This window comes from Gobius niger (genome assembly GCF_951799975.1).
Source record: "Gobius niger genome assembly, chromosome: 21".
NCBI classification, from domain to species: Eukaryota; Metazoa; Chordata; class Actinopteri; order Gobiiformes; family Gobiidae; genus Gobius; species Gobius niger.
This window is the reverse complement of record NC_136872.1, coordinates 12,359,459-12,385,739: the sequence shown is the minus strand read 5'-3', so window position 1 is coordinate 12,385,739 and position 26,281 is coordinate 12,359,459. Positions and strand designations below refer to the sequence as shown.

At 42.2% G+C, this 26,281-nt stretch overlaps 1 protein-coding gene across 1 annotated transcript in view; it reads right to left on the bottom strand.

The window, feature by feature from the left end:
* LOC306980865 (glucosidase 2 subunit beta-like) overlaps positions 1 to 26,281 on the bottom strand; it is a 167,944-nt gene that overhangs the window by 31,000 nt on the left and 110,663 nt on the right. Inside the window, exon 13 of the mRNA XM_079580398.1 lies at positions 4,570 to 4,641. Coding sequence (XP_079436524.1) covers positions 4,570 to 4,641 — 72 coding nt within the window. The remainder of the gene's footprint in view (positions 1 to 4,569; positions 4,642 to 26,281) is intronic.

Here is a 26,281-nt window from a genome sequence, read left to right as displayed (position 1 = left end):
TGAACAGAAAGTACCCCTTGCTAGCATGCCAGCCTACATAAATAACTTGCACAAAGCATTCATTTGCACTTTAAAGTTAGAACAATCCTACCTTTTCAGAACACGTTTGCAGCACAAGCCTGTGTTCGCCGTGTTAACACTGCAGCCGTCACAGAGCTGCTGTGTGTGCCTTTTGACATGGCACACATATTAATGCACTCCTCTCACCTCCCCGACTTTGCTCCCTCTTCTATTTCTCACACGCTTGTCCTTTAGGAAGACGCCGGAGCAGGTGTGATAAATGCTAGCGTTTAAATCAAACCACTTTGGCCCTCGACCCCCCATCACTACCCCCTTCTCCCACCAGCACCGGGGAGGAAAAGGATGCAGATTGATATGGAGAAGCCCGCGCTGTATCCTGCATGGGCTGACTGATGGTGTGTCCTGGTAAAAAAAGAAAAGGAACTTTACTCCCAGCATGCAGCTATGATTCATGTACACCCCCCCTGCCCCTCCCCCAGGCATGAACACACAGACCTTCATGACTGTGCAAGTGGCTAGGGTACTGCAAAGACCTTTTTCACCAAGCAGTGCAAAATACAAAACAGACAAACGGAAACACCATGAATAAACATTATATGTGTCAAATTTCCCCAAAGAGTGCAGGCCTGAGTCAATGCACTAATTGACTCTGTGCATAACTTCAAATCCTAACAACGCCGCCCAAGAAGTGACTTCCTGTTTCGATCCAGCACGCCAAAATCAAAGCACACAGCTCGACTCATTAGTTAGTACCTTAGTTAAGCAGGTACTTGCAACTTTACAAGAATGTGATTAAATACACACATTTTAAGTGTTGTGTCTGTTAATAGTTAGGCAGAAAGAACGTTGAACTAATGAATAAGATGGTGCTTTAAGTTTGGCGTGCTGGATCGAAACAGGAAGTCACTTCTTGGGCGGCGTTGTTATTATTTGAAGTTATGCACAGGGTCAATTCTACACACTTATTGATATAAAGTGTGATAGATAATCTAGTCCAGCCAATTTATTGGTTCATTTGGTCGGGACAGTGCATGTTAATGAACATACATGGGTCTCATACGTTAAAAACACGCAACGCCTGGTTGTAGCCTAATTTCCATCCGTCCTCCCCCATGCGCACTCTCGAACACATTGTACATGTTTTTAGTGGTTGGGGAAACCAGAGTACACAGAGGAAACGGGGAGATCATGCAAACTCCACACAGAAAGGCCCCATCCAGGTGGGAATAGAACCCGGGACCTTCTCGATGTGAAGCACGAGCGCTAACCACTGCGCTACCGTGCCGCCAATAGGGCTAGGACCTCAAATACTAATAGAAAGAAAGAGAAGGAGAAAAACAAGACAAAGTGACACATAGAACTTGTTATCTGAAGATGGAGAGGTGTGGAGCATGTAGTGTCATGTGATTATAACAAGAGGGTGTTGGACTTGGCAGTGAAATAACAGCTTTAAAGTCTGTATAGTAGGTAGAAAAATCACCGTATGTATTGCGAAACATGCCATTAAAACAAACTGCAATACTTTACCCAGGTTTTCAAAGGTTATATGAAATATAAATCAGTCAGACAGTGAGTAAAACGTTTAGGAAATTGCAAATGGCATTTTAAAAGTATCCAATCAGCACCAAAACAGGCATTAACCATCTCAACTGTTTTTTGTTTTTTTTAATCAATCTAATCACAGATGCAAATTCGTAACGCATCGCTCAAACGGGCAAGACTCTAGTATTAACGCCTCCGAACAAGTTTTATAAGATGTTTTTCTGACTTCATTTTGAATTGGTAAAAAAAAAAACCTGGATAATACAAAGCTTGATCAAGTAGAATTGAAAAACGACAGAACTAAAACAACAATATAACTCGCCCTCCCGATTTCTGTGCCTTCCAAATTCCTCATTATGTAATCCTTTCACTTTTGCAGCAATTCCGGTTCCCAACCAGAATGACCAGAGCTTGCATAAGGCGCGTTTGATCCAGCGCTGCCTCACTTGGCCTTCCATACATTGATGAGTGACAGGCAGGCAGAAACACCCAGGGTCAAATTACTCACAGTTAGCATTCTGTTCTTCCAGCTTGACTGCCGCTAAAAAACACGGCGAAAACACTGCACTTTCCGCTCGGCGCCTAAGTGTAGGAGGTGTTGGTGCAAAAAAGAACAGCACTCGCTTCCAATTAGCCATGTGAGATATATGTTCACAAAGTTGGCTGCCAAATGAAATAGAACGTTAAACAAAGTGATGAGACAATGTCGCAAATTCGGCGTGGGAGTTAAAGAGAAAAAAAGTACTATGAGCCTTGGTACCTGACTCTACGAGGAAACTGTGTGGCCTGATTCGTTTCGGTTCTTCAAGAGAATCGGCTCAGAGATCCAGATGGAGGTTTTACGACACCACTACCAATCAGCGTTCATGAAAGCGGCACAACATCCCCCTTGACTTGAGATGGCGCTGAAAAACGTGAAGGCAGCTTCTACGCAGACAAGAGAAAACCTTTGGATATCAAAAACCCATCGGGAGCCGCGTTGCATATAACTTCTCATATTTTACATACTGTGGGCTTTTAGATTCTTAACCCGTGACAGCTGACGGAGGATTACAATAGAATCCTTCAGCTAAAAGGTGGAGCACGGGGGTAAATTATACAAGGAGTCAAATGGCGTCAGAGTAATTGTAGCCTGGGAAACTTTCAGATGACTGACGGCTAAGGCTAATGAGTGTGTGGAGAAGGACGGAGGAGACACATCCCGTAATTATCACCTCACATAATAAAAAAAAAAAGTGAAATCGCAAGAAAGGGAGCGAGGGGAGGGGGGTGAAAACAAGACAAAGTGACATATAGAACTTGTTATCCGATTCTTGAGATGATGGGGAGGGCGCGGCGCGTGTGGCGTCATGTGATTGTAACGAACGTGGGGTGGCAGCGAAATGACAGCTTCAAAGTCTACAGGTGGAGAAATCAACATCCCCGATTTGATCCGGTTGAAAGAAAAATACTTTTAAGACACAGAAGGCAATTCCGTCGCCCTCTTTGAACAGTATCGCCAGCGCCGTCACCGTCTTGGGGGAGAGGAGAATACGGGGGAAAAAAGATGTGTTTCTATGGCGACTGCGCGGCATCTACTATTGCACATCGGAATTTTGATGTACACCGGTGTCCGGCGGCACAGAGGGGGGGGGGCAGATGTGTTTCAAGCGCGTCAGTGGGGGGGGTGGGGGGGGGTGTCTAATCCTTGAGATGAAATTGAAACCCTTCTCGGTCCAGGAAATACAAGCCCAGCACTATATGAAACGGCGTCTTTGGATTTCTCCATTGATCAAAGGGTATTAAAACTATACCGGTGATCTGCTTGCAATTGATAAAGGGTCACATGAAGCCTAACGCGGATTGAATAACCATTAAAAGGAAGGAAAAAAATCAATGGCGCAAAGCAAATATCGGCTCTCAGGCTAACTTCATCGGAGCGCCGTAACAATGATTGAGAGGGGCTTTCATAACGTCCCGGGATTTGTATCAAGTCCAATTACAGAAATGAGAAAAGCTGTCGTTTAGGGACGGATCCGTTTACTGACCAAACCCCAAACAACAACAAAAAAAAGCAAAAAAAAAAAAGCCAAAGCCCGAACCACTCAGAAACGTCACTTTGCATTAGCGGCGCGAATGGGTATGGCCTCTAAATGTCAACGTGGCCCGAGCTGTTAGCCTGTTGAAACAGTCCATCACATTGTGACTCCAAATGTTAACGCGAGCTGCCGTTGGGGGCATTATTACATTGTGTTGGGTTAGGCTGCATTTGCATGACATGATCGTATTGTTAAGAGCCCCTATTCCTGATTATGCAGAGGTGCAGGTCAGGTCCGAATTCTGTGGCAGGTGTGCTATGCTTTTCCGGGGAGAATGTCAGACGCGTCTCGCTAATACCCTACATTTTGTTTCTCGGAAAATGCTGTATCGATCGAAAACAGCTCTCCCCCCCTCCACTCCTTATCAAAAGAAACTCCGCTGACTCCCCAGTTTCGTGGATGTAGCTGTATCGGACATCAGTCGAAGAATCAGAAGAGGCTGCAGCGTGTTGTTTTGTAATATCAAGGCTCCAGTGGATCGGAAAGCTGTGCTGCGAATCGAGGTAAACATAGCACTTCCTGATTATTCCTGGTCGGGCCAGGGGAGGGCCCATAGAAGAACTGGGTGGCTATGTGCAAACAACCCAAGGCAGGCAAAAGGCACGCCACATAGTCGCAACAAGAGTGTTTGAAAACAGACACTTCTGGTATGAAAGGAAACAAGATAAGAATGTGGTGGAAAACATTTTTTGCAAATATCCTTCCTTTAACCGTCAAAATGCCCATGACACCGCAATTACTTGGTCTAAGTAACACTGGCACAGAGGAAAACGAATTAGAAGACCACATTACAAAGAAATAATAAGATTCAACATTTCTCAGATTACAACATATATTCTTCGAACGCTGGTGAAGGTAAAACCCGGGTTGTTTGCCGTGCAGTGCAGTTTAGATTTGCCACAAAAGAAGAGGCCGATTAAGTACTTACCCTAATGAGACCTCGGTGCCTGTAGAGCTCTTCTGTGTGACTTGATTGAAGGGGCACAGGGTGTAAGTGTATCTGTGGAGAGGACAAGGAAACACAATGTACAGACGTTAAAAAGGACATTGGGATCGTAACGGCTGGATTTACGAGGCAACAACAATGGGGCGGCTACGGTAATGGTGGTGAAGCGGGTTTGGCTTGAAAATATACATCATTCTTACTTGACAATCAATACAGTTCAGGATCGTGATGTCGTATCGCTAAGCATCATGGGAATGGAGATTTTAAAAGTTAAAACACTGGAGCTATTGTTCACACTTGGACACTAGAGTATTGACCAGTAGTGACTCAGCAGCTAAAGGAGCTGTTCCACTTTCTATATGGTTATTAGCTACTCTTAGTCTATGGAAAGTGTTTGGTAGGATCTACAAACATGGCAGATCGAACTCTATTGGGAACGCATTGGACTTGATGTTGATGAATTGTCAAATGAGCACGAGCAAGCGCACCGGACTATAAGTCGCACTTTTTATCATAGTTTAGCTGGGGGTTCAACTTATACTCAGGTGCGACTTATATATCAAATCATATAATTTCCCGTTTGATATTTTCCCCCTGACAGCCGATAAAGGGCGCTCTAGGCTTGTGTAAGGTGAGGTGAGGTGATCCTTTATTGATCTCCAGATGGAGAAATTGCATTCGATGAGAGAGCATCCGGCAGCAGCACCCATTCAGTACCAGTATTTGCTACTCCTGTTCAGTTGTACAATGACAAATAAAGCACTTACTTACATATGGTAAAGTTTGGAGTAAGTGAGAAACTTGTGAGGGATTGGTGAAAAGCAAAGGTTACTCTTACTGCAATGAATATGAAGAAGAAGCTAATCACGAGCTAAAAGCTAGATGGCCACAGCTAGAGGAACAAGTTCGCGAATGAGAGCTTAAACAACGTGCTGCCGGGAGAGGCTTGTCAACGGTGCAGTTACGCCTCCATGCCCAGGTAGTTGCCGAGGCTGGTGCGACTTATACTCCGGAGCAACTTATATATGTTATTTTCTTCTTCATTATGCATTTTTTTTTGGCTGGTGCAACTTATAGTCCGTAAAATACAGAAGGTACAAACTTCTTTTTTAGTTTGTGCACTGCTTTGAGGTTTGTGGCAGTGTAACATGTATGACAATTGTATTGCATTTTGAACTGATACATACAAAATGAGGCTTAACAAGAACGCCGGGCTTCAGATGTCCCTAATTTGCACTGACCTTCAAAGGGTTTATGTGTAAACATGCGTTATACGTCGTCCATTAGCGTCTTTTCTACAACTGACCTCACAATTCCGTGCGGCTAATTGGAAAATAGTAAGCAGCATGTTTCATTAAAAGAGCCCATGTCTTCGGTCCATCTATCCGCTATTTCACATGATTGCTGCTACCAACACTGAAACTCTAATGGGCGCTCCCGGTTGAACTTTCCCTGCCAAGAGATTTACCAAAGCTACCAATAATCTCACTCTCCTCAGCTGTCAATCAAGCCATATATCTTGAGACGTTCGCAATTAGCGGCGAGCGTCTTCGTACAATATTTGCCGGGCGAGGGGCCGCGGCGCCGGGTCGAGAAGCCGGCGTAACAGACTGATCAAAGCGTGTGATGCCGCGGCTGACAAGGGGAGAGGCGGCCCGCGCGCTTCTTTTCCTTGACATTTGAACCATTACAATGACTGCTCTGAAAGATCGAGGGATGCTTCAATGAGATTTGGAGAAGGAGATAAAGCGAGCGAAGGGAGCGCCGGGCGAAGGGATACAAATGGTGTAAGTACGGACGTGGGCCGGCAGAAGTGCGGGAGGGGAGGGGGGGGTACAGCGAGGGAGGGAGGGAGGGAGGATCAAAAGAGGAGTGGAGAGAAAGATGAAAGACAAGAAAATGGTGAACATGAGAGACAGTGGGGAGGTAAGTGACTGGCTGAGGCGTGTGCTCATGGGTTGTTTGTGGATCGCATTAAGCGCTTTAAGGCTTCCTTCCTTTCATGTCGGCTGCGTTTTGATGGGGATGCCCTATTAAAAACAAACCTTTCTTGACTGCAGTGTAAGCAGGGATTGAAGGAGACTTTAGAATTGTAACCTACTTTGAAGGAGCTGAAAAGAAAATGCATTCAATTATGCAATTCAAAGAATGACCTCCAGAGACTGGCCCCCAGTAACCCTTCTTAATGTTTGACGCTGAATTTATTATTCCGCTCATTATTCCTTATATGGTTGTAATTCTGAGGACCTTTGACCATTCAGAACAACAGTAATGTGTTGTATTGTTTTTATGCAATGGGCTTAATTTTCACATTACTATAGAAACCCCATGGATCGTCAGATGCAATTGACAGAAGTGGCATCCTGTTTCGATCCAGCACACCAAAATAAAAATAAAAACATCTTATTCATTAGTTCAGCATTTCATTAGTTCAACTTTCTTTCTGCCTCACTATTAACAGGCAAAACACTTAAAATGTGTGGATTTAATTATATTCTTGTAATGTTGCAAGTACCTGCAGAACTAATCAATGAGACGAGCTGTGTGCTTTTATTTTGGCACACTATATTGAAACAGGAAGTCACTTCTTGGGCGGCGTTGTTATGACTTGAAGTTCTGCACATTATCCAAAAGGATTTTCATCGAAATGTCATTGACGTTGTAATCTCAACCTTGGTCAGTCTGAATTATCGTCATGAGCCTTTTAAATCTACAGTCAATTATGTGCATGCTACAACTAAATGTTACTATTTGCTGTAAAAAAAAAAGAAAAAAGAAAATTGCGAATGATACACAGCTAGCTTATTCAGGCTTCCATTGCTAAAGACGAGCACAGAAGCAAGAACAATGGGGTGATCAGAGTCATCACAGCTGGTCTTGACCCCATCATAGACATATCACCCCTTCTGTCAAGTTCACCGGCGTGGCAACAACAACAATCCAGACGGCGCTTAGAATTAAAGCCTATAACACAGCGAATTACCAGTGAAAAATGTCGGTCCTGCACAACATACCCAACTATAATTGAATAAGCACAATCCTCCTCCTTACTGCTGTTATTGTTTGGCACATACACGTTCCTAGATTCATTAAGTTGCCTAAGCAGGTGTTTCAGCCTCCTCTTCTGGGCTCAGTGGCAGATGGCACCTGATAGATGGAGGTACTGTATGCTGAGTGAAAGGGGGGGATGGATGGTTGAGAAAGTGCAGGGGGAAAAAAAGCAATCGAATGTGTCCCAAAAGGGGAGTAACCGAGTCCTTGTACGTGGGCGCGTCTCACCGCTGCTCCATCAAACCCCTCACTGCTCCCTCAAGGCACGGGTCATCCATCGCTGCACTCTTCAGCTGATACAGCAACAGTGTGAAGATATGGTTCGGTGCTGAGCAGAGGCAGGGCTGAGTGACCTTGGAGGTGCACCTGCTTGTAGCAGCCCATGGTAATACGTCTCTACGTCTAACATCATAAACTAAAATGGGTTGTTGGGGAGTTCATAACAGTTCATGAGTTTAAATTATTCGGTGATGAAAACATAATTTCTCTAAATGTGGGTTACAGCCAAATTAACAGGCATTAAGATCAAATTGGGTGCTGTAATCAAGAACATTGTACCCCACTGATTCATGCCATTAACATCAAAGGGAAGTGGTTAGTAACACTAATTAATTCAATGAATGAGCAAGAAATCATAAAGGAAGGGCGAGGATGAAGAGTAACATTACAGAAATCCTCCATTTTATACAGTGGGGAAAAAAAGTATTTGGTCAGTTTCACATAGACATTCTATTGGATTTTGGCCAAATACTTTTTTTCCCTACTTTATGGGGGATTGTTCAAAGGAATAAATCAATGTTCCTACACGGAAACAAAGGGCATTTAGAAACTTTTTTTTAAAGGTAGAATAAAGGGGCAAAGTACTTATTGGAGAGAATATAGTGTATAAGTAACTAACCAAAGGTAGGGGACTTAAACCACTTTCTGTCTGAGGGAGGGGATGGGTCAGAGAGACACATGGTGCCAAAAGTATGCTCGGAACTTTGAGATAAAAACAACAACAAAAAGTATTGAAAAGGACACCTTGACATTGGTGTTCCATATTTTTCAGAAATAGACGATTCCCTAAAGATGAATACATAATGTAGTTATACAAAAGGCCTGCAGAGGGCCCCTACTGTTGTGTAATCTATGAAAAGCAGCAACAATACGCCACTGCAGGTATGTTTGTTATGAGGATATAACATTACAAAATGATTGAAGCTATATTTTGCGAGGGATTGGCTCTTTAAAATAGCTGTTGTTACGCAGCCAATACTGTGTGATTATTTGTGGTGTAATAATAAAATGCTATCCAATCTACTTCATGGCATATGGCATTAACTAAGACTTGCTGTCCTTTTGTATATTTTAACACTAAATGAACATTTCTTGCCCGATTGTCTGTAATCCAATCACGAGGGCTCAAAGTTTAGCGCCAGGCAACACTACTTGTAATTCTCTCTAAAGGCAAAACAAACTGGCCTGGATACCACACCGCTGAACTATATTTAGCCCCGGTAGGAAATGCGATTAGATGTCCGTCGCCAAGGATACCCATTTGGTTTTGTTACATAATGGGGACACAGTGGAAAGGTCAAACAAAGTATTTACACAAGCTGCCCTTAAATGATCCAGACTCGAGGAGGGAACATTGGGAAATAGACAGGCTGCGACAAAGGGTGTAAGCGGAAGTGAGTGACAGCGGGCGATAAGGGAGAGTCAGGGGAGCAAGGACAAAGAACAGAGAGATGAAAAGAAGCAAAGTGTGCAGGAACAAGAGTGGAAAACACTACTGTGGTGCTAGGATTCCGCCTCACCCATTTTGGAATTAAAATTGGAAAAATAAAAACATGGAATGTGGAAAAACAAAACAAAAATGGCCCCATCCTAATCCCGACCCCGGCAGCAGCCTCCTCAGGTACCCCTGTGGCCCACTTGGATCTGTCTCCACATGGCGGTGAAGCTCTGACATGGGCCATAATAAGTCTGGATCACTGTGTCGGTGTGTGGCAGGTGTCCTGGGGCCCACCGGTGCACAGGCATACAGAATAAATATCTTAGATTCTACCACTTACGCCCTGCGGCACTTCCTCATGCTCCGCCATGCTCTATCCCCGTGCAAACCAGAAACCCAATTCCAGAGGCTTAGTTATTTATTTATTTTCTGCATTTTTTAAAAGGTGGATTTCTTGGTTGAAAAATTCAGGTGCATATAAATGATGCCAAATTTAGACTGCTAAAGTAGGCCAGGCAAATTTCGCCAACAAGAAAAAAAGGTACCAAATGGTGTGCCCAGTTTTAAAATGCCTTTGCTTAGCTTTGACCAACAAACACTTTTATGCATAATGGAAAGCTCCAAATTATTTTGGAAATGCAAATGAACTGCACATAATTAGTGACGGTGCATTCAGCTGTGAATTGAATGGTAAAAACAACATTTAGTTGTACTGTATTGTTGTAACCAAATAACATGAGAGCCAGTTCTTTGAGGGATCTCATGTGTTGTCCTCGACTGGCAACAAGGGAACAAAGGAACTGGGGCGACAGAGTGGTTTGAATTCTGCAGGTGAATGCTGTCGTACCCTTGGGCAGGACACTTCACCCACATTGCCTCCACTTGTGTATGAATGGGTGAGTCCTTTAAGTGCTAATGTTAGTAGAAAAGCGCTATATAATGTGACTGTAACCAGATTAAAAGCCAGTGGGGAGACAATAGGCAACAGAATGCTAACAAATCAATGGGTGTGAGTGCAGAACTGCTCAGAACAGGTTTATAGACTTGGAAAAAATGGAGGACTTTTCCAACATCTATGGAAACACAATGTTAGGTAATACTGATACAGACAGTAGCACGTCATACCATACATCTAGCGAGGGGGAAGGAAATGTGTCGTGGAAATCCTTATTTTTTCACTCTTCTTAGACGTTTTCTAGCGGATTATACATATATTTAACACACACAAATAAAGTCAAGTCAAAATCAGGCCCTTATGAATGTTTTGACACAGTAGATTGCCCATTAGAGGCCAAAAACCGGCACTTGAAGTTAGCGGCTAGCATGTAGCATGAAGCTAACGTTAGATTTATGGTTAACAAGCCCCGTTATATTTACACATTTGGGCCGTCGAAACATTTTGTTCCTCTCCATGTCTCAGCATCAGCTTTAATTGGTAGAAAATACACCAATAATTCAGCATTTTGTTAAAGCAGTACTAAGTAACGTGTTTACCTTAATAAATCCTTTTCGTAGTCCCTGTGGGGGTAATACAAGTGTTTATGGGATAATTGGAGGGTCTTTCATCTCCCCCTGGTGTCTCTGGACAGAAAACCATGTTTGCAACTTGACTGCCACCGGTCCGGAGAAAGCAATACACACTAATGGAATCACGAAGAAGAAGCTAGCATGCTAACGGGCAAAGCTAACTGCGGGCTAGCGTCATTTTAGACAGTATTCACAGCCAAGTTTGTGTGAAAAAAAAATATTTCCATTGTATAATTGGATGCACAGTAACCCTCTCTCCCTTCGCCTTTCCTGTCAGCGTAGCATTTACTCTCCAAGACAATTATTCCGTAAAAAAATCGTAACTTGCTACTACACCTGCAGTTGCGCTTATGGCCTCTAGGGGCAAGAGTTACTTAGTACTGCTTTAAAGTGTGATGGTGTAGGTCAGGGTTGTCCAAACGTTTTTCACCGAGGGCCGTATAGTGACATGTATAAGGCATGGAGGGCCACAGAAGAGTGGTCAATGCATTCAAACATTCAACTGTGTGTATTTAAGAGAGGTTTAAACCATTCCCCACACTTGTATTTAGGCTTGGAACCATAATACAAGCTCAGTCTCACAATAGATGTTCATTTTTGAGGTTTTAATTGTGCGGAATGATTAAAATTGCCGGGAAAATTATCATCTCTGGCCATGTGTCAATAAAACAAGAAGCCTGAGGGCCACCAAATATTGGTCTGAGGGCCGCATTTGGCCCTCGGGCCGCACTTTGGACACCCCTGGTGTAGGTGAAAGAGTTTTATTTTTTCGTAGTTTTTTCGTATGTTTTTGACGAGGAAACATTGTAACATGGTTAAAAGCTGAAGCATGTTTTACTTGATATGTCCCTTTAAGCGTTTACCTTCTAAACATACAGTCGTTCAAACAAAGCACACTGTGGTTGTGTCCTTGGGCAAGACACTTCAAACTATGATGTGGCGACCTTGACAGAATAGATTTGAATAGAACGCCAAATCAAAAATACGAAAATATTCAAAAAGTGAATAAAGAATGTAATCACTAGAGTCTAATTAATAAACTGCTTTTCCCCCATAGAATCACTGCGAGTTTCTGTCGGTGGACAAATAAAGACAATTAGTCCCGACTTCCCCGCAGACTTGTTGTGACAGTGTGGGTGGGGTTCATGGAGGGTGACTGGGCTCCCATGCCGCATAATTGGTTCACAGGTGCGACGTGCGCAGTCATCACATCCACCGCGGGTTAGAGGTGACTCAGCGAATTTGAAGCATTGAGATTAATTGTTTAGCCGCGGACTTGGGGACCGCTGCCGGCGTCGACGTTGATAGCCCTGGGTCTCGCTGAGCCTTTCAGAGCATTGGCGGTTTTAATTATAGTATCAACAGTGCGCAGGTGATGCTACAGGTGGCTCCTGTTTGACTGAGCAGGGATTCGCGCCTAATTAAAGAGTGAGAAATGTACAATGCGGGTTAGATTGGTAGAATTTCGTGCGGGAGGCGGTTTGGAGGAGGCGACTAGTGCATGTTTTTTCAGCATTATCAAAAATGAAATTGATGCGAACAATGACACAATGGAAAGATGGAATACTCTCCAAAATGCACGAAGTATGAGGCATTCCCATAACTTTTTATTTATTTATTTATCTGGTTTAATTTTGAATCTTTTACATTTTCAGAATAACATAAAAGGACAAAAAGGTGAGAGCAAAAGTTAAGGCACCTGCAGAGTTAATGCCTCACTTTTCTACACAGTTAAAGGTCATTCAATACTAGTTAAGAGGGATTTTCTTTCTTAATTTCCCCCCCCTTTTTTCCTTAAAGGGACATATACAGAGTTTAATGTTAAAATTAAGTATTTTCCTAATATTTTCCTGACCAACTTGCATCTAGTCTCTTTAAAGAAGTCTTCCAGAATGATGTTTAGGTCAGGAGACTGTGAGGGCTACAGCAAAAATCCTCAGACCGCACCTCTTGATGTAAATCCATCATGGACAAAAGCAACAATTAGAAAGGTTTATGTATATTTTTGCTGGCAGTAGACATCAGATATATCAATTAAATGAGTATGGATGGGCAGGTTAGAGTTGGAGATGTCTATCCCGGAGCCTGGACACTGGTGGTGGTATGGGAGGCCTGAGAAGGATGCAGCAGGGTGAAGCCGTAGATGGAAGAGGCGGAGACGGGGTGGAGGTGGGTCGCAGCACAGCCGGGAAAGCGAACAAACCATTTATCCCGAAGGTTTAAAAGCAGAACCGAGGGCGATGATTGGCTGCTATGAAGGTGTGGCTCTGTGCTGATAGGCTGAGGTGGAGGTGTGACCCTCGCGGACACGATCATTGGCTGGAGGTAGGTGATGCTGAAATTGGTCTCCCAGGTTGAATTGATGCCTGGGCTATAAATTAAATGATCTACAACAGGTACATTATCCTAAGAAGTGCGGTGCTCACTTTTGAAGAACAGCTTTCATATTAAATGCTGTATTCATTTCCAGTTTCCATCATTCTCAGTGACATCAAATCTCTACCACACTGGAAAATGCATAGATGAATGAGAGCCAACTCAAACATAATGCGTATTCTAATATATAATCCATCCCGCTCAGTGTTTAAAACTTTGCTATATCCATTTACTCAACACAGGACACAGGAATATACAAATAAACTGAAAACTATGAAAAAAAGTCTTTCTTTGCCACTGAACAGGTGTGACTAAAGCTTTAAATATGCAAACAAACAAACAAAACATATCGGCAAATAACACTGGCCAGTTACGTGCGCTTCTGACTAATACAGAATATGACCTAAATACTTTCCAACTTTGCGTCAACTGAAAACTTAACCACCGCCTCCTCCAACTGTGGGCTCAGTGCACCTTCCATAGAGCTGAGATAAGAATACACCGCACCTGGAGTAGGGCATTCCCAGGACTAAAGTCGGATAACTGCTGATGAGGTGAGTTCTGTTCCGTTTCAACTCACAAAAATGCAGAGCTGGTAATGGCCGACATCTTTTACTGCGCTTGTTTGTGCCGTTTTATTCTCCTACCGCTGCAGCGCTGCACTAGTTTGGGTAGTGTCTTTATTTTATGGAGGGATCAATAGGACGTCAATAATTTAGAAGGGCTTTGAGTTCCAAGTCTATATGGATTGAAGAAAAAATAAAGTGCAAATTGATGCGTCATGCTGCAGATTTGATCCAAATAGAACTGTATGATTGAACACATATGGCTGCATACAGAGGTGTTTCATAGCGCATGTGTTGCCAGCGTAGTATAGGAGGAGATGACGATAGCGGCGAAGCGGTTTGATTAATGTCTGGGAGTGGGAGGATTCTGCAGTAACTGGGCCACACCATAAGTGTGAATGTGCAGCTAGGGACTACTTTAGATGTGGAAAATGTGAATGGTCAGCTCATCAGGTGTGGAGTATTCCAGCAGTGTATTAGAGAGACCATTTAAACTTACTCTTGAACCTGAGTGCTATTGTGAGGTAGAGTCGGTTCAATAGTCAATAGACATTCAATACAAAACGTTTAGGTTCTCACAAATGGAAAGAAAAATGTACAGTAGTAGAGATTTAGATATTATCCACTGGATTGGGTTGCTTGTGTTCAGAAGCTTCTTCTCCATCCATTCATCTTCTTCCGCTTTCTCCGGGGCCGGGTCGCGGGGGCAGCAGTCTCAGTCTTCTTCTTGCTGTTGCAGTCAAATGTCAGACTGGCAAAACATGTCAAGTATCTTGTGATGCCAGCCCAGTCCAGATCATGTGTGTGTGAATGTTTTAACTAATGTTGTGTATGTTTTTAAATGGATGCAAACCAAGTGTTGCTGCCCGTCTTGGCCAGGTCACTCTTGTATAAGAGATCTAAGATCTCAATGGGACTAACCTGGATAAATAAAGGCTAAATAAAAACATTTGAAAATGACATTTGAACACAAGCAGAAGCTTCTGATTGAGTGAAACATCCTCAACCAATCCAGTCAACACTTTAATCTCAAATAACTCAATAAAATAAGTACCAATTAACAATGGGAGCCATGGGAGAAAATCAACATGGTTTCAAGGGTGGAGTATAAGCATAGTGTCTTGCCCAAAGACACAATAGTGTGAGCTCTCGACTGGTATTGTGACCAACAACCTTCTTGTCTTACGGTAATCGCATAACAACTAAGCAATGGTATGAAATTTGGTCACCAAGCATCGAGTATTGTACAACAATCCAAAAATACTTCAAATGGAGTGCCATTATGACATCGGTGGCTCATACGTCCAACACTTGGTCATCTCTCTCCAGCCTCAGGTCACAGTGCATATCGACCATTTTCCAGTTTACTTTCATTTTCCACATGGCAGGCCACAAATGTAACCCTGAGTAAAATTGCAAACCGCGCTTCGACTAAGACTTGAACTTTCTTGACAGCTTATCATATTTGGGCCTTGAAATTCCTTATGCAATATATTTTTACCTTATTACTCTTTGCTTCTGCAAGGCAACATAAAAAGAGAGGGGAATGCAGAGTCGAGATCGTCTGCACATAAATTACCCAGAAAGAAGGGGGGGGGAGAGAAAAAAAACAAGCGAAAGAACGAGTCTGCCTCAAAAGATGCTTCAATTTATATGCGCAAAAACAAAACAAACTTGAAGCCAATTTAGCTTTCCAAGCATCACTGAGGGCAATGAGCCAAATAGCCTCTGGCAGATCATTTAAAGATGCATTCTGCCTGCCATTTCTCGACATGTTACGATATTACAGATGCTATTTGCTGAAATAAAGTAGGTGAAGGTTGAGGCGCCTGGAAAATATGAAGCGCCCACTGGTCTCCGTGGTGATTTGGAAGTTAACCTTGAATGAAACTGTTGAAGAATTTGAATGTTTAGAAGTAAAGCTGATTAATATGAAGCATTATGCCTTCGAATACATACGCCATAGAATTATTTATGGCAGAAAACTCTTGATTAAATATGTTAAGGATCTTTACAAAACCTTCAGATGATGATTTGCCCGAGGGATTAGTCGGAATGCAGAATGTATCAAGTTAACCTCAAAGATTTACAAGCAGGTGCAGAGTAGGGCAGGCAGCCTGATTAAAATGGCAGCAGATATAATGATGTATGATAATGTGGAGTTTGTCCAAAATCTTTAGCTTAGTTTTGAGGCAAACGACCAAAAATCAAAGTGTAAATGAGTAAAAGCAAAGCTGCCGAGGCACAAGTAACAGGATGCATTAAAAGTTGAAACTCATCTCCACTAAAATGCTACAATGAATGTACAGAAACATTCCTATAGAATATTATGGAAATCTATTTTGCAAGGTTAAGATGTGCTGCTACTTCATGGTTTCCACAAGTAAGTATAGTACAATAGAGGTGCATTTTCATCAGTTGTGATCAGAATATAACAGCACTTATGCATGAGTAAATAATGAGTCACTACAGCCTCTCGTGAGGTTTAGAGAGTTTTCTTTATAGTACATGTACATGTTTGATGTTTATCTCAAGTAACAACAGGCTCTGTCCACATGAAAGAAAATCACGGGACAAAGTTACATGAATGTGTAGCAAAATAAATGTAATAACTGTGATGATTTTTTTAGAGAACACCCACATGAGCATGATTTTTGTCTCTATTAATATGAGAAGTTTGACCGTTTGAATCAAATTCTTGAACGTAAACCTACTGCTCTGAGATCCATACAGAACACCAGTGTGATAAAATGTAAAGGATTTAACGAAGGCGTTAAGTAAGTTGGCTCAAAATAATATTTTACACTTTTTTATGCTCTGAGGTGTAGACGTTTCTTTTAGCGCTCGAGTGTGTTGGGAAATCTAGCTCAGCAGAACTTAAGGTGATAATTAGAGTTCCCACGTTAAAAGTGCAGAAAGAAGTGAGCCGACAAAGTGGCTTTCAAAGTGACGCTGGAGCATCTGTTGTGAACACACTACGGTTCATTTTTAGTCTGTCATTGCTCAGATATGTCTGAGCGCCAGGTTAGTCCGAAACAAGGAGCTTTTATTGCCTTTTCTTTTCAAATTAAGGACATTTGTGTGAGCCTAATTAAATTACCGCTCTAGAAACAAGGAAGGAGTATTTCTTTTCTTCATTGTTTCATGTAGCAATAACAAATCAAAATTGCTTAATTAAGGTATTCGCAAAAGTGTCACCATTTTTTGAAATGTAGCTAAGCAAAATGGAAGACACTGAATCTGTTTAGGGAAAGGGATTAGCTGCCTCAAAAACACTTTGTAATGTGTAAATTTCCATAGAAATCTCCATAGAAAACAGTGAAAATAGTCCGCCTTTACAGTTATTCAAAGAAATACTGGGGGGAAAAAACATTCAAAACAATTTGGCTTGTCTGATTAACATTGACAAAGTACTATCTTCAAAGTGGAAGTATTGTACACAAGTGCCATTAAATCCATAGTGCCTTTTACTAGTAGGGATGCACCAATCCGATACTGGAAAAAACATGACATCGGGTATCGGCTATAAATATCAGATACTGAACCGATACCAGTTCAGGCTATCAACGAGTTAAAAACACAACTTTTACCACCTAAACTTAAGTGAATATGGGTATGCTGTATAGCATTTTAAAGCCTGGAGAGTTCAAAATCTGAGTTTTAACCTCCGCAAATGTATTTTCAATCACCAAGCAAAATGCCATGGTTAGCATCAGTATGCTAAAGCTAGCGGGAGCATGCTAATGCTAACACTAATCAAGGCTGGGAAAGAAACTACGATAGAAATACCTAAAGTAGCCTAATACAATAAAATAACCACTGCTGAAGCCAAGAGTTTGTATTTTAGTTTAAAGGAACAGGCCACCGTTTTTACATACCGAGATATGTTCTACCTTAGCTTGGACGAGTTCATTTGTACTTGTCTGGTTTTCACGTGTGTGCTCAGTCACGTAAACACAGCACAGACGGGGTTAGCATTTAGCTTCTCCTTCTCTCCTCTAGCTCTAGCTCACCCAAACGAGGTGAAGACAATAAGGCAAGAACATATCTTAGTATGTAAAAACATTGGCTTATTCCTTTAAGAAAAATCTAACCAAATTAATGTGTAATTATCAGATCACTTCATGTAAGTTGTTAATATGAATGTAGCCTAAAAATTGTCATATACCCAAGGATATTTAGTGTAGAAAAGTCCAGTGATCCTTGTTAAATGTTTATCCAAGACTTAATCTATAAATGTAATTGACAATTGGTCTGTAACATCATGACAATAAAATATGACTTCATTGATTTTAAAATGGAGGAGAAAAAAAGAGTCAGTCAGAGAATGCCACTTTTAAGAAAGTGTCTTGGTATCTGTTAATATCGGATATCGGCAGATACTCAAACCCAAGTATCGGCATCGGTAGCAATAAAGCTGGATCGGTGCATCTCTATTTATTAGTACAAGAAATTTGAGTGGATAAGCATATATAGTATATATAAATATGTATATATTATATACATATTTATATATGGACAAGAACATCCACAATTCGGCCAAACACTGTAAGACACCAATAATCAGATGTTTGCAAGAGAATTACTTTGCATCCAGACACTGATACACAATTGCAATGTCTGCTCTAATTTCCTCATCCAAGATCAACTCTGACGAAGCCTTTTGGATGAGAGACGAAACGTTCAACACTTGAACTACAGAGTTTTGATTAAATATTCCAAAAGGACAGGAAGGCGAGCTCACAATGCTGAGGTTGAACATGGGTCCAACATACAGTATGTGCTGCAGCCTAAACCTCAGCAGTATTAGCAGTATTGGTCCGACCGCAGTTACATTCTCAACAGGCTTCAAATGCCATTCAAAACACATCAGCAAAAGTAAACAACGGCGTTAATTTCGATAGCATCACATTGACATTAAATGGAAACACTCTTTTCCCACATTATTGAATAACAGCAGTCGGTATATGGGCAGTAGAGTTCAAGAGTTCCCAAATGTAGCTATGAATCAGCCAAGATTTCAAAAATGTTTATTTTTCTATATGTCACTCATGAATCAAAGTCACTCTTAAGGCCTCCATGGCAAGGATTTCCTACGCCTTCTACCCAAGTGCTGAAGTCGCTTGAGAGAGTGTCAGGGTTTTTTGTAAATGCTTTATATTTAAAAGGGTCAAAAGCAAAATTGTTGAACCGTATCTTTCTTATATGGCTCACAACAACCTCCCCGTCTACAGCGGGGCAACGGAAAATTTCCAAATGTCAGCGCAGACATCATGTTTTTTTTGAGTCGCTGTAATAGTTGTTTCGTCAAGGGTTGGGGAGTTTGTACTGAGAGATTGGACTCTTGTACTTGGTCTCCAGGAGAACAAGGTGATATTGCACTTTCGGCGGGGGAAGGAAATGTTCCCACCTTGACGTGAGATTGAGCCGTACAGACAACAAGAGCTTGGTTTTCAAATGTATCACGTCCACAACTTTTTCTAACAAATTCCCTCTAAACATCAAGTTCCTGAGCCGTTTCAACCTGTAAAGACTCACAGAGACAGAATGTGTTAGGAAGTTTTATTGAACATGGATCATGATTGGGGTTCAGACCCCGGCGGTGGTGGTCAGTTGGCACAACAAGAGGGGCCAAGGAGAGGCCAAGCTGAGGAGGGGCGGAGGAGGGTCGCAGCACGGCTGGAAACGGCCGAGTGATTGACCGGGGAGCTTAAGAAGGGGAAATTGCGCGGTGAATGGCTGACTCGAAGGTGCGGCCCGAGATGGAGCCGTGATTGGATGATCGGATAATGAAGCTGCAGGTAGGTCTTCCAGGCTGAATTTGCGCTGAAGCTTCATTTAACCATTTCTTCTTGGGCTAATTTCCATCTGTTGCACCGTACTCTCACACACAATCGCATTCATCCCAGCTTCAACAATCTAATTCAGTTTTATCAAACAAAAATGACAAGCAAATTGTCCCAGACTTGTCCCTGGGATATGGAAAATGTCTGGTTTGAGGCTTTTTAATTGAAAATTAATCCAATAAATTCAAACTATTTCATTGGGAACTTAGATATGCATCTGGGGAATAAGAGCAATAACATATCCACTTAATCCAACGAAATGTTTTAGTCGACAAAATTAACACTGCTGCCAGTGGTTGTAGAAATCTATAACACATTTAGAGAGAGCCGCGAACTTGTATTTAACGCGCATGTTTATATTCTGCAAACGGCAGCGCTGGGCTTAAATTAAATGACATGAAGCTACAGAGGGATCACTGTCAAGGTTGTATGTAGTGTAATACGCCGAAATAACTCACAAGCACATAAACGATTCAATTAGAAGCTCAGGGATAAGAGGAAATTGACATAAAGCATGGCATAGAGAATTGTAAAGATGTGTCCAGACTTTCTAACTCTGTAACACAATGCTCTTTACCAAATACTACTAATATTTGTTGAAGCCTTGTGCATCTGTGTGGTCATGGTCAACGTTAGACTATCTTTTCTTTTCTCTTAGGCTACAGGCTGTGTTCAACTAGCGTCACTCTAACAGATAAACAAACCAAAGCCTACTGTACTTGGTGATGGCAATGACAACGCAACAACTCCCCGTAATAGTAAACTTTCCCACAGTCGCAGGTGAAAAGTGGAAGCGCTGTCCTTTATGATATTGACAGTTGACCACGCATAACCTTTTCAAGTTAATTAATTGTGGGAGAGGCTCATTAAAACGAAGGCCAAATTCCGTGCTTTAATTCGGCAACGGTGTCCTCATCTATCATCGTTTGGGAGTTAGTGGGTGTGACAGGGCACTTCCAGGCGAGTATACAGCATAAGTGAAGACGCAAGTACACGTCTATTTTGTCCTTTTTCATCCACCAAAAGCCTTGTCGTTTTAGACCTGACTCTAATGCCGATTGTAAAAAAGAAGTTGGTTGTCTATAGTCGACACAAGTGCTTTGACAAACCTGGAATCTCAATCACAAGTTGTTGTTTTGTCATTCTAATGGTAACATTTTATTTTAATCAAGCGGGGTTGTCGTCGTTGCTATGAGTGCGATGTGAGTGGCATTTACTGAATCTCTGCAAATGTTAAAAGGAGCTTTGTCAGCGCGCCGTGGCGTAAAAGCGGCTGCAGTTTCTTAAACTCTCACCACTTGAGTTTCCTTGAGGACATTTGTTTACTTTCCTTTTGACTCATGTACTAAGAAAGAACAGGATAAGCGTCGACACGAGCAAACATTTAAACCTGCGCTGCGTTATATCCGAGTGGTTAAAGTAGCACATACGCTCGGTGTCGCGGGTTTCCATCCTGGTTCCAATAATTTGCCGAATGGCCCTTCCCACTCCTCTGTGCTTTTCGTGATGAACTGTCAGCGTGCAGCCCAAAACTGCATAATGAAGAAAAAAAGAAATATAAGCCGCTCCGGAGAATCAGTCACACCAGCCCAAACTGCATTATGAAGAAGAAAAAACATAAATAAGTCGCTCAGGAGTATGTCGCACCAGCCAAAAATTGCATAATAAAGAAGACAAAAACATATATAAGTCACACCAGACTTGGCAACTACCTGGGCATGTGAAAATGTGTGAAAATAACAAGTGAAATTATACATTTTGATATATAAGTTGCACCTGAGTATAAGTCACACCCCCAGCCAAACTATGAAAAAAGTGCGACTTAGTCCGAAAAATACGGTATATAATTCACAAAACTTAAAGTATCAACAGTGAGGTAACTAAAAGAATGTTTCTTAGCCTAATGTATGCACATGTCCACTTAAGCTGCAACAAAATTCAAAGTTCCTAAATATATACTGTAGCTAAATGACTACGTAATGCTAAATCATTTGTAAACATTAATAGTGAATACTCTTGCTGTGAAAGTCGCATAAATATTAATTGGATCCCCTCTCAACTTATTTTCCATCTCGATAAACTCCACGCCTGAATTGTCCACAAAATCTGGTGCATGTACCGTTTTCAGCTGCTTGTTTGGGTGTCCCGGCAGTCAGCAGACACATGGATGAACACGCTCCACCCGCCCCACCCGCTTCCCTCCCTCTCTCCTTCTACCCCGTTTGAAAGAGCTCCCCCCAGGCCATCCTGATAGAGTCGCTTTCCTCCCCTCGAACAACCCGCTGCACCCATGTGATGTTGGGCAGACAGTTGGACGTGTCAGTTTTGCTACGTTACCCCTCTCCCTCCCTCTCTTTCTCACTCACCGCTCTCCTCTCTCTCTCTCTCTCTCCTGTCAGAAGCCCAGGCGCAGTGGCGGGGCATGACTCACTATGGAGAGCTGTACTTTCTAATGACACGAAGAGAGAGCGCGTGCTGAGTCGATTTGACCTGACAAGTCTTGCATAAATCACGGCCCTTCGATTTAAGTTGCTTTGAGGGGTGTCAACAAATCCACGGGAGGAATATTAAGGCCACCGTGTAGGTAAAGTAGGGTCTCCACCTCTGAAAACATCAATATGGGATATATTTTTCTTTTTTTTTCACACTGTGTCGTGCGGCGCAGACTGTCATGCAAAGAAGTTTTATGCACATTCAGAGAGGGGAGGAAGAGGAGCGCTTCCCATAAGGAGTAAATTATTAAAACTAGAGGTGCTCTTTGGGGCAAGGACAGCCATTCAAATGAACACATAAACCAAGGCTCTCACTTGTATAGTCAAAATGCCTTTATTCTTTATGGCATGTCCAAGCCTGGGTACAAAAGTTTACTGGTATCGAAAAAGTAAAGGTGTCGAAAGCAGGAACCGGACAAAGACAATACAGTTTTTATGCTGTTTGTCCAGGGACAGCATTATGGTAAATGGTCTCAATTTAGATAGCGCTTTTCCACCTACATTAGGCACTCAAATCGCTTTACAGCAAGGATCCACTCTCACATTCATACTCTCATTCATACACCAATGCACGCACACACTGGGGGCAAGGTGGGTGAAGTGTCTCGCCCAAGGACACAACGACAGTGTACACTTTCAGGAGGTGGGATTCGAACCCCCGACCTTCCGATCATGAGACGACCCGCTCTACCATCTGCTCCACCGTCTCCCATTACAGGAAGTCCCTATTGTTTTTTTATTCTGAATTTTTACCACATTTTCTTTTTCTCCCTAATTTTTTTTCATTTTTCTATTTTTTATTTCTAATATTTTCCCTATGTTCTCCCAATTTTTCCCTCTTTTTTTTTTAACTCAATTTTTCCTTTTTTTTTAACCACAATTTCTCCCAATTCCCCCCCATTTTCCCCCAAATTATTCACACACACATTTCTTAACATTGGGGATGAGTCCGATATTGTAAAGGTATCGTAAAAAGTATCCCTTGGGTATCAGTATCCAAAAACCAAGCATCGCTTAAGTTCGACATTTCTAAACATCATACCCACCCAAAACTGGTGCAACCTTCAAAAACACAATATTTACATTCAAGAGCCTGTTGTGTGTGCCCTGCAAACAACATAACAGTAAATATACAACCATTTTCTCCGGGAACATTATCTGCCATGGGAAAGGTAACTCCAGGCGCTGGATGAAAGCACAGCAATAACTTTCATTAAAGATAATACACCACAAAGCGGCGACTCCGGGCTTTTATTCACATTGTTTATGGTCTTTAGAGAAACTGATGAGGAGGCACTATGCAGTGTACTACCCAGCATTTAGCTTCCAATCTCGTATTTAATCATTCCACTTGAAAGTGTTCAAAAAACGAAAGCCTCATTTGGAATCAGGGTAATTATATATTTTTCCCCCCCCCCTGTACAAACAAGGCCAGGCTACGTTCGCTACATTGCGAGAAATAATTCGCCGTATCACGAGGGGAAGTGAAAGCCGTAAAAATGTTGAGGTCGGGAGATGCACTATTAGAATTCTAACCAGTGTATGAATCCCCAATACACTTTCCTACGTCTACTAAATAGCAATCTCATCCTATTTGCCTGCTACATTAGGTTAGCTTAATACACTTAATACTCCCCGCCTAAAAATGTGCTCCAAATCGCACTGCTTCCCCCCCCTCTTTTACAAAAACCCCACTGAAGCGGCGTTTTAATTCCATTCATTTAAATAATGCACCGCTATTAGTTATATTAAAGATAGGAAAGGGCTGAGGCTGCCGCTCCACAAACTTTTATGGCTTTTTGGGGCTGGTCGGCCCGCTTTTATCCGCTACTGGCTGCCACTCAAGAACAGGGGGGGAAAAGAGCAATTTAATCAAACGTGAGACATCTAAACAGCCAAGGAAAAAGGGGGAGGGCTTGCAGCGATGATCAAGAGGTGCCCCATTCGCTTCCGTTATTGGTGTTCGGCACAGGAGGAGAAGAAGAAGAGGAGGAGGAGGAGGTGGCGAGTCTGTCAATGTCGCGCCGCCGCAGGATTACAGATAAATGGGGGGTTGAGGAGGCGGTGACGTGGGGAGAGGGGCTGGTGAATTGCTGGGAGGGTGAGGAGAGGTCAAAGGACGAACGGCTCATCGCGGGTATCTTGAGTGACGGATCAGGGGAGCGTGCCGATTGGACGTGATGCGAATGCTGATGGTGTACAGTAGGGGCTGCGTTGACATGTGACTCGACTATCTTCCAGTGTGTGCATACGTCGGTGTATGAATGAGAGCGTGAATGGGTGACTGGTTCCTTACTGTAGAGCGATTTGGGCCTGATAAAGGTAGAAAAGCACTATATAAGCCTAATCATGAGTAGAAGAGCCAGCAACAGATATGTATTTCAACATACTGAAGCAAATCCTAATCTCAATACATTTGTTAAGTGTTGACGTCACAGCTCTACTTCCGGGTTCGCATAGCCCATCATATGTGCGAGAAACTACAAAAAAACCTCTTCGATACCACAATCCATATTTCTGGAACTCAACAGAGGGTAACTGAACACACTTATTTATCAGGCCCATAATCGCTATACCTGGGTTTAGCGCTATACCTGGGTTTAGCGGTACGAGTTTTAGCTAAAGTACGAGTCGACGCAGCAGCTTCGCTAAACCCGGAAGTAGCGACTTTAGTAAATATTAGTTTTTTAGCAGTAGGTACGGCATTTTTGGCTAATGAGTCTGAGAAATAAGTAGCTTCAGTAACTCTCCGTCAAGTTTCAGAAATATTGATTGTGGTTTTTACGTTTTTTCTCGCATATTTGCCAGCCGGCACTGACCCGGAAATAGAGCTGTGACGTCACACTATAGATGCAGATGGCATCTCGTCATAGAAGGGGGCGTGGCTTCGCCGAGGGGGAAAATAGAATAAACACAATTTTCCACTCTTTTTAGCCATTTTCTGGTGAAATATGAACTTCATATTACACATAAATAAAGTCAAGTGTGAATCGGGCCCATATGGATATTTTCTCACAGTCGATTGCTCAGTAGAAGTGAAAAAACAGCAGTTGTAGCTAGCACTAGCTAACCGTTAGCATTAGCCCGATGCTAACATGACGCATCAAGTTAGCATTCTCCGTTATTTATGGGCTGTTGAGCCACTTTGCTCCTCTCCATGTCTTTGTATCTTTATTGGGTAGAAAACTACGTATATCAATAATTCAGCATTTGTTAAAGTAATTTTTAAATAATTAGAGAAAGTTTAGATTTTTCTCCAAAAAAATGTATCCAACCGAATAGATACAGACGGCATCTCTAGAATCACTCATATATGGTCATGTTTGAAAACAACTTTCTTCATTCAAAAACCACTTTAACAAACGCTGAATTATAAATATAGTTTTCTTCTAAATAAAGATACAAAGACATGGGGATGAACAAAGTGGTTCAAAAGCCCATGATTACATAAATAACGCAGAATGCCAACATGATGCGCCATCGTGCTAATGCTGGCTACTGCCATTTTTTTTCCGCCTCTACTGAACAATCTGCTGTAAATAAAAATCCACATGTGCCCGATTTAGACTTGACTTTATTGTTTGTAATAAATAAGTTTATAAATTTCCCAAAAATGAGAAAAACAGTGAAAAATAGTGTTTCCCAAAAGATTTTATTTCCCCCTCGGTGAAACCACGCCCCCTTCCATGACACAATGCCGTCTGTATACACATGCTCTAAGCTTGTAACTTAAAAAAAAATAACTTCTCTTACTCTTCATACTTTGACTTGACAAACTGTGTTATCTCTAGGGAGAAAAGTACTTCCTGAGTACAGATTCTTGGTCACTCTTCCACATCGGAGCACGGAAATGTCGCAGATGGGACGTGGCATTCGCGGAGGCTCGGCAGGAAAGTTGGGTTTGTGTGATTACATGCTTGGTCTCGCAACGCAACAGTGTGATTTATCCTTTGTATTACCTCAAATAAAATGAATCTCTCAACGGGCTTTTTTTTTCTTTTTACCGTGCACTAGGGCCATCAGACACCATGCGTGTTTGAAAAATTGCTCAACCTTTCTCTCCAACGTCCCACTTTTGTTTGAAGAAAAGTCGTCTGTTCAGCAACAACTGCCACCCAT